The 9,631-nt window shown below is 38.5% G+C and overlaps 1 protein-coding gene across 3 annotated transcripts; it reads left to right on the plus strand.

The window, feature by feature from the left end:
• The first annotated feature begins 1,849 nt into the window (after window positions 1–1,849).
• On the plus strand, window positions 1,850–7,695 carry asb13b (ankyrin repeat and SOCS box containing 13b). 3 transcript variants are annotated; one of them, XR_006928310.1, is made up of 7 exons: window positions 1,850–2,019; window positions 3,532–3,731; window positions 3,814–3,964; window positions 5,024–5,158; window positions 5,273–5,478; window positions 6,463–6,649; window positions 7,191–7,695. XR_006928310.1 is itself a non-coding variant. In XM_046871482.1 (7 exons), exons 1-7 carry the CDS (start codon window positions 1,980–1,982, stop codon window positions 7,204–7,206), a joined length of 921 nt encoding a protein of 306 aa, XP_046727438.1. In that variant the 5' UTR covers window positions 1,850–1,979; the 3' UTR covers window positions 7,207–7,693. The 3 variants fall into 3 exon arrangements, 2 of the variants coding, with proteins under 2 accessions (XP_046727438.1, XP_046727439.1); XM_046871482.1 differs by having other exon boundaries at window positions 5,273–5,464; window positions 7,191–7,693; XM_046871483.1 differs by lacking the exon at window positions 7,191–7,695 and having other exon boundaries at window positions 6,463–7,181.
• Window positions 7,696–9,631: the final 1,936 nt, after the last annotated feature.

A 9,631-nucleotide genomic window follows, 5' to 3' on the forward strand; every position in this document is an offset into this window, starting at 1 on the left:
AAGACCTCACATATCATGTGAATGTAATGATATAACTTAGATTTTAAACATTTACAGCTGCACAAAGTTAGTTCTAATTATCACTTATGCTACAGCAGATTCAAGCCTTATAATTTCCCTTTTGAAGATTAAAAACACCCAAAATAAACCAGGTTGTCATGTTACTAATTAACCAGAAAGCACAAAGTCCTCTTTTCTGCAGTCTCTACTATTGTGTAAATCTTACAGATGAAAAGTGATCAGCTCCCTTTGACCAAACAAACTCAACAGTCCAGTGGTATAAACATTAACAAATGTTTTTATAATTTACATAAATACAGTACTGTTGGAATGTTTTAGGCAGCGGTGAACAAATGCTGTATTGTAAGAATGCATTGAAACACATTTTAATTGTTTCGACAGTGAGCGAACAAAAGAAAAACCTTAAATAAATCCATATTTGGGGCAACCACCCTTTTGCTTTCAATTTTTACTTTCGCACACTTTGCGCACTTGCAGATTTTAATGATCAATGTTATATGTAGGTTGAAACACAGTCATTAACTGAAACAGAAACAGCTGGGTAGGATTCTTTAAACTGGTTAAGGAACTGCCAAACACTGCTACTATGGTGAGATGTGGAAGTGTGGAAGACAGAGTCATGTCACAACTCATAGACCATGGCAAGTCTAAGCACAGCAACAAGTCACAAGGTGACTCATGTCAGCATGTGCTGTTCAAGCTATTTTGAAGAAGCACAAAGAAATGGGCAGTGATGAGCACCGTAGACACAGTGGTCAGCCAAGGAAACTTAATGCAGCAGATGAAAGACATACCATGCTTTTTTCTCTTTGACATCAGCAAAAAACTGGTGGAAACCAGTGGGCCAGTTACACTCTTGTACTGTCCAGAAAAGTCTGGCCAGAAGTTTGTCTTCATGGAAGAATTGCAGCCAAAAAGTCATACCTCTGATATGGAAAAAAGGTTAAGTGACTTAACTATGCATGAAAACAGAAACTGGGGGCAGAAAAATGGCAGGGCTGGAGAGTGATACAATAACGAGTGTCTGGGGGCAACAGTAAAGCATGGTGGAGGTTTCCTGCAAGTTTAGGGCTGCATTTCTCCATCTGGAGTTCGAGATTTGGTTGGTATGCTGAGGAATACAGGCAGATATATATGTATTATACAATACCATCAAGGAGGCGTTTGATTGGCCCCAGATTTATTCTGCAGCAGGACAACAAGCCCAAACATACAGCCAACGTCATTACGAACTTGTTTTAGTGTAGAGAAGAACAAGTCCTAAAAGTTTCTGCACCAACAGAGTCCTGATCTCAACGTCATAAAGTCTGTCAGAGACTACATGAAGAGACAGAAGGATGTGATGTAGCCTACATTCACAAAAGATCTCTGGTGAGTTCTCCAAGATGTTTGAAACAATCTACCCTGCCAGGTTCCTTCAAGAACTGTGTGCAGGTACACATAGAAGATTTGATGCTGTTTTGTTGGCAAAAGGTGGTCACACCAAATATTGATTTCATTTGGATTTCTTTTCTGTTCATTCACTCTTCATTTTGTTAACTCATAATCTGATAGCACATGAAAGCATTCTCACTTTGCAGCATTTTATTTTACACCTGCCCTAAATCTTTGTTCAGCAGGGACAGAGTATAAAATATATGAACAGGCACTTCCTAAACCGGAAACTGACTTGTGCTTTCTTTTCATAAACAATAAATGTAAAATATATTTCTTTAGCACTATATCTTATAAAACGTTGCAGCGCAATGACATTCAAGTGTGCATTTGACATTTTGCAGGCTTGTCACTAGGGTGCCTTTCCTTAGTCACGCCAGAGACCGGAAGTAGGAAGTGCTCATTGCTAAAAGTCCTCCGAAAATGTGAACCAGAAACCAGTGGAGTTTAGCTAGATACCTTTCTTTTTGTGCTGCTGTAAGTGGAGCTTATTTAAACACATTCTTCTAGAATGAAAAGAGAAAATGGACATGCACACACGCCCAACGCTATTTAGTGAAATCGGTAAGGTAATCAACTAGGAAACTGGTTGCTAATCAGAACAAAAAATTAACAATAATCAAAATCAAATGCATGCTCGTACCGCTATAAAAATCAATATCACACTAGTAGATGTAACCTATTCATTATGGTTAGAATATTTATCTAAATATGGAACCTTTATTGTTATTCCTGTTAACTTGAAAATCTGGTTCCATTTCTGTATGTTGCCGACCGGACAGTTTAGAGAAGAGCACCGGTTGTTGGATTGGTATTATTTTCAATGTAGATGAAAAGGAGTTGATGTTTTCTGTCGTGTTCTTTTTAACATAACCGAACCATTTATGAATTTTACAACATAATAATAAACTACTAAATTTCACATGGCTCTGTTATTCCACTTTATAAAGGAAATACTCTGTATTGACCATGTTAATGGAGTATAGTGTCGTATATACACCTTGCTTGGTTCTGCGTTGTTCCAGTTTACCCATCCATCCATCCATCCATACATCCATCAATCCATTAATACACTCACCCATTCATCCTTTCACCAACTTACCCATGTATTCATCCAACCTATTTATCCACTCACCTACAGTATTCATCCACACATCCATCCTACCCATTTGTCCACTCACCCATTCATTCTTTCACCAACTCACCATGCATCCTTCCAATCATCCATCCTATCCATTTACCTACTCACCTACAGTATCCATCCTTTACATCCATTCTATACATTTATCCACCCACCTATCCATCCTATACATCTGTCCATTTATCCACTCACCAATTCATCATATCCATCCATAAACTCATCCATCGTATCTATTAATCCATCCATTTATTTATTTACCCATCCATCCATTCATTTACCAACTCACTCATTAATTTATTCATTCCTCCTATCAACTAATCTATATATCCCCTCACCAATCCATCCTATCCATTTACTCACCCATCCATTCAATCCATTCACCAACACACTGATGCATCCATCCACCCATCCATCCTATTATCTTCTTATCCATCCTTTCTATCCATCCATTTTATTTATTTATTCATCCATCCATCCAATTACCCATCCATCTATATTATACATCCTTTTATCCATCCAACCATGCACACATCCATCTATCCATTCATGAATCACTTTTGACTGTTGAAAATCTCTATTTTTTCCAAAATGCTAAATATGTCTCCTTATTCAAAACATCAGCTTGTCTATCATACATTTTCTTTATTTTTTAATTTACTGTTACGTATTACATATATATTAACATATTAGAGCCTGTCTGTGTTGGGCTACAAGTGCACTTGTTCATGTGTCTCACAGCTCTTTGATAAAGTTAACACTGTAACTGTAAACTGTATCTGTTATGTGCCATGCATAAATGTGCTGAAATGATCATGATATATAAAAAAAATGTACCACTTCACTATGTGTTTTGCCCATCCAGCTATACTGGATCATTTATAACTGCTACATGTCTAATCATATAAATTATTTATACATTTCTTTTGTGTGTTTAGCACATGGCCTGGGCTTCTGGACGGACCGATCAGAAGTGCACGAAGCAGCAGCTCATGGTCGAGCAGCAGAACTTCAGCGGCTCATTAAAAATGGAGCGATGGTCAACATCATGGCTGTGGACTCCATAACGCCGCTGCACGAGGCTTGTATTCAAGGCCAAACACAGTGCGTCCAGCTGCTCCTGGAGGCTGGAGCTCATGTAGGCTTTATTCAATATTGGACTTGTAAAGAATGGTGATGTTTGACAAATTGCTTAGTCTGTTTGTTGACTTGTTTTCAAGGTGAACGCCCGTAACATAGACGGGAGCACGCCGTTATGTGATGCTTGTGCAGCTGGAAATCTAGAGTGTGTGAAGCTGTTGTTGGAGTACGGCGCCACAGTAAACCCTCCTCTCTTCACATTCTCTCCCCTTCATGAAGCCTGTATGGGGGGTAAGAGATTATCATCTAGACAAGTTACACAGGGTCTCGAGGAACATTCAAAATGTCTTGTGTGATGATATGATGCAGTGATAAGAAGTGCATTCATGTGAATTGTCGTTTAATTCCACGCAGTACACACTGCGTTGGTAAATTCTTTGATTCTGATTGGTCAGCTTGGACAGTAGTGTCACATTAAAATCACAGACTTCTATTCATCAAGTCAAGTCAAAAGCTTTTATTGTCATTTTAACCATATATAGCTGACGCAGTACACACGCAGAAATGAAACACCATTCCTCCTGAACCCTGGTGCAACCTACAACAATCACAAACAACAGAAAACACAGGGCTAAGGACTAGTCCTTAGCCCATGTGTGCAACCTGGTACAAACAGTGCAAAGACAACACAAGACAGTGCAAGACAAATACACAAAATACAAAATAGCTCCGCCAGTACACCTGTTGTAAAGATACAAAGTGAACAGTAGCAAAAATCTAAACAAAATGTTGTGCAAAAGAGCAAATAGCAGCAGTTTAGAAAAGATGTACAAAAAAGGCATGTAAGCAGCTTATGGTAATGAAGCGATTTAATGTGTGTGGTACTGAAGACACGGGTGTGCGAGTACGAGTGTGAGTTGAGTCCAGGTTGTACAGATCAGTCACACAGTTGTGTGTGTGTGTGTGTGTGTGTGTGTGTGTGTGTGTGTGTGTGTGTGTGTGTGTGTGTGTGTGAGTTCAGTTCTGTGTTGAGAAGCCTGATGACTTGAGGGAAGAAACATTTCGGTCCGTTTGAATTTAAAAAGAAAAGCTTTGACACATACGTATATTTCATTAACTAGAAATTGATAAAAGTATGACATTTTAGATTAAATCATCAATAAAAAAGAAGATAGAAAATAATGAACTGCATGATCGTATCGGTGACTCATCTTTATTGATTTATTAAAACAGTTTTCCCTGTTGTGTTTTATTCCTCAGATGTTTAATAGGCTTTTATATGTGAGGATTTGTATAGCATTTACAGTAAATAGTGTGTTTGTAGTGTAAATATTGTTTTTTATGTACCAGGTAACATCGAGTGTGTGCGGCTTATGATAGCCAAAGGAGCACTGATGGAGGCTCATGACTGCCACTTTGGGACTCCTCTTCACGTGGCTTGTGCTCGGCAGCATCTAGAATGTGTCAGGGTTCTACTAAATGCAGGTGAAGGCTTTGCTTTTCAAGAGACTGAGCTGGTAGAATTATTTACTTTGTTCAATGATCTCCTTCCTATGTATGATTCACATGGCTTTTTTAACATTTTTATCTAATCTAAAGGTGCAAATGTAAATGCTGCAAAGATTCATGAGACGGCCCTTCACCATGCCGCTAAAGCAAACAATCTGGAGATGATCGAGCTTTTGGTCGAATTTGGGGGTAACGTGTTCGCCAGAGACAACCTCGGGAAAAAGCCCATTCATTACTGTAGCCCTGGCTCAGCTGCAGCCCTCTGCCTCAACTTCTACGAAAGTATGTTTTATTACGTAGGTGAAGAATGCTATTTTAAATTTGTTGTGTTGCAGCCTGATACTACAATCATTCAGATTGATTTTGTTTATGAATCTGCGATCAGTACCCCTATAATGCCAGAGTGGAAACAGAATTCTTTTTAAATTAAAAAAAAAGAAAAAAGAAATCTTACGTGTACATAAGCATTTAGACACTTAAACACTTTTCTGGCTGAGATGTTTCTACACCTTGTCGACCTGTGGAAAGGTTTATTGATTTGACATGATTTGGAAATGCACACACCTATCTACACAAGGGCTGACATATCAGATTAAAAACCAAGGCATGAGGTCAAAGGAACTGCCTGATGCATGGCACAGATCTGGGGAAGGCTACAAAAAATTGCTTCTGCACTGAAGAGCACAGAAGCCTCCATAATTCTCAAATGGAAAAATTGTGGCACAAGCAGGATCCTTCCAAGAGTTGGTCGCCCAGACAATCTAAGCAACTGGGGAGAAGGGCCTTATTAAGAGAAGTGTCCAAGAACCCAGTGGTCACTCTGAATGAGCTTTAAATACCGTGAGTGGAGATCTGGCAACATTCTAGAAGGACAACCATCACTGAAGCCCCCAACCAATTTGGGCCAGAGTGGTTAAACAGAAGCCTCTCCTCAAAGCAAAACCAATAAAAGCTTGCTTGGAGATTGGCAACAGACCCCTGAAGGACTCTCAGAATGTGTGGAACAAGATTCTCTGGTGTGATGAAACCAAGATTGAATTGTTGAGCCTTAATTCTAAACATTATGTTTTGATGAAATCAGAAAAACAACAGTTTTTGAGAAACTGAGTAAAGACCAGCTCAGTCCGGTGACCATCAGGTGAATATATACTATATATACTATAGCGCATAATGTGCAAGAAGCAAGATTTAGACATTCTGGAACGAATGAAGTTTGACTTGCAGTGTGAACAAGACAGTAAAATTCAGTTTGTGTGTATGTTTCGTGTGTGTTTGTGTAGGGGAGCCGCCCAGTCTACAGCAGTTATGCAGGGTTGCACTCAGAAGTATTTTGGGAAAACGGGTGCTGGAGGCGGTGCCACGGCTGGGTCTGCCCAATCGGATGATCTGCTACCTCACTTATACGCCCACTCCGTTACCTGAGCTCCTGCCCTGCACGTACACCGATACCAGCCATGCGCCTGGAGAGTAAGGAGAACCGCATAATTACTCATGTCTGGAAATACATCTTCTTGTTGTTATTTATTATTATTATTATATAACAGAGACTCTCATTCCATCTGTCTATCTATCAATGCCACACATTCTCTCCATCCAGCTTTTTATCAATCTACCAGTAACACACACTCTATATACTTGTGTCCCTCTCTTACGTCTTGTCTTTCCTACTTAGGATGCCCTATCCATCTATCTATTTCCGTCACACTCTCAGTCCATCTGACTTTCTACTTGTATCACTCTATTTGCTATCTGTCTTTCAACCAGTAACTGTCTATAAGCTCTACCCTTTCTTTTTTTCTACCTTTCAACTTCATATTAACTTCAAGCTTATGCGATAACTCTCAGACTGGCTTTGTTAAACCAATATCAAGGTTTGTTATAGCAAATTTTACCTGTGTGTACGAAACAGAGTATACATACACTATATGGACAAAGGTTTGTGGACACCTGGTCATAAGATTCATATTTGTTTTTTGAACACCCCTTTTTTCAACCTCCACTTTTCTAGGAAGATGTTCCACTAGATTTTGGAGATTTGTGATTACCTAGGGTGCAGTCAGAGTTCTCATTCATCCCAAAGGTGTTCATGTAAAGCATATCTTCATGGAGCTCGATTTGTGTATCGTCATGCTGGAACAGGATTGGACCCCCTAGTGTACGTGAAGGGAAATATTTAATCTACCGCACCCAACACGTCCTATACAATTGTACATCTCCAAATATGTGATAACAGTTTGAAGAAGAACCACATATGGCTCTAAATAGCAAAACTTCCCCAGCCAAAAAAGTACAATCCTGTGTTTCGATTTCATTTCTGTGCAGCATTTACGTGTAAGATATATTTTTATTCTCATGACTATAAAATTTAGTGTATATTGTAAATTGTATATTTGTACTTCATGTAGATTCCTTCATTGTACATATTCTGTTTAAATGGCTGAAACTTTCTAAAATATCACGCTGTGTTTGTTTCATAGTTTTAACATCTTTTTTTTTGCATATATATATGTATATATATATATATATATATATATATATATATATATATATATATATATATATATATAATTTTTTTTTTTTTTTTTTTACAAGTCTAAAATACACATATCGCTAAACTGGCAGTGGGGAAAAAAACATTTTCTGTTTTTTAAATTAGTGATACTGGTCAATTTCAAAACGATGACGCTTCTTGAATAAATCCATGGACTCGGTTTTAAAGGTCACATTTCTGCAGAAAGTCGTACACTGAGCAGAGAGAAAGAGACAATAAATGACGAGTCGAAAAGGCTTTTATCATCATTCCAACCATATACAGTGTAGTACACAATGAAAAGAAACAGCTTTTCCCCCAGGACCGAGGTCATGGACATTCACATGGTGCAGTCCTGCTCATAACATTATGACCATCTGTATATAATTGTGTTGGTCCCCTATTTGCTGCCAAAAAGTCATGACTCATCAAGTATTAACAGTATTCAATTCTTCAGCAATCTGAGCTACAGGAGCTCGTCTGTTGGATCGGACCACACGTCCAGCCTTCACTTCCCACTTGCATCATTGAGTCTTGATCACCCATGACCCCGTCACTGGTTCACCACTGTTCCTTTCTTGGAGCACTTTTGATAGATACTGAACACTGCAGACCAGGAAAATCCCACAAGAGCTGCAGTTCTGGAGATGCTCTGACCCAGTCGTCTAGACGTCACAATTTGGCCCTCGTCAAACTTAAGTACTTACACTTGACAATTTTTCCTGCTTCCAACACGTCAACTTTGCGGACAAAATGTTCACTTGCTGCCTAATAAATATATCCACCTACTAACAGGTGCCATGATGAAAAGATAATCAGTGTTACTCACTTCACCAGTCATATTATAATGTGATTATAATATTATTATATATATGTATATATATATATACACACAGTATCTCACAAAAGTAAGTACACCCCTCACATTTCAGCAACCGTTTTAGTATATCATCTCAAGGTGACAATATTATAGTCATGAAACTTGTACTCAAAGCACCAAATTGTAACTGCTCTAATACACAAGATACGCAAATTTGTATGGTCATGTCAAGCAGACAAAAACCATGAACCTTATGAATAGGACATGTGGCTTTGCATGGTTACACAACATGCAGCTGTTATCACTTAGGGTGTACTTACTTTTGTTGCCAGCTGTTTCAACAATAATGGCTGTATGTTGAGTAAATCTGTACTCCTATACAAACTGCACACTGACTACTTTAAAGTATATCCAAGTTTCATTTCTATAGGATTGTCCTTTGAGAAGAAATATGGTTGTGAAATGTCATATATACTCAACAAGATTGATTAGTGAATGTGTAATATTCAACTTTTTGTTCATTTGTAGAAATATCTTAAAAAAGAATACCTCAGGAAATGTTGAGAAAACAGGAAACTGGACCACAATGTTTGTGTATGTGTATGAATGCACCTGTTGTCAGTCTATAAAGTAGTGGAGAAGTGGTAGCTCAGTGGTTAAGGCTCTGGGTTACTGATTGGAGGGTCGGGGGCCCAAGCCACACAATCACTTAAGTTGCCACCCTTGGGCCCATGAGCAAGACCCTTAACCCCTCTGTGCTGTGTGAACTGTGCTGTAATGAATATTTGACAAGTAAAAATAATTGTATAAACACTCTGTGGACCACCGTAGATCCTGGAGCTGGGGTTTCATCAACAAGGGTGTGAATGTTGACACTGCAAAACTATTGAAGGGGAAAAAGACTAATACCTAATGCACCTTTAAAGAGTGTGATACCTCTCTTTTTGTGTATTTTTTTCATATTTCAATAGGTTTTTTTATTGATTTATTGGTATTAATCAATGGCCTTAATAATTAGAAGAGAAAGAACGTCATCCTCCAGCAAGACAGACGGCAGTCTTCCTTAAATCTACGTTAAATGAAACCTGTGGTTTGAATC

This window comes from Silurus meridionalis, chromosome 17 (genome assembly GCF_014805685.1).
Source record: "Silurus meridionalis isolate SWU-2019-XX chromosome 17, ASM1480568v1, whole genome shotgun sequence".
Classification (NCBI taxonomy): Eukaryota; Metazoa; Chordata; class Actinopteri; order Siluriformes; family Siluridae; genus Silurus; species Silurus meridionalis.

Coding starts and splice junctions, on each gene's coding strand:
- asb13b (XM_046871482.1), top strand. CDS start 1,980: ATGGACATGCACACACGCCCAACGCTATTTAGTGAAATCG. Junction 3,732..3,813: donor TCCTGGAGGCTGGAGCTCAT/GTAGGCTTTATT, acceptor CTTGTTTTCAAG/GTGAACGCCCGTAACATAGA. Junction 5,465..6,462: donor CTGCCTCAACTTCTACGAAA/GTATGTTTTATT, acceptor GTGTTTGTGTAG/GGGAGCCGCCCAGTCTACAG.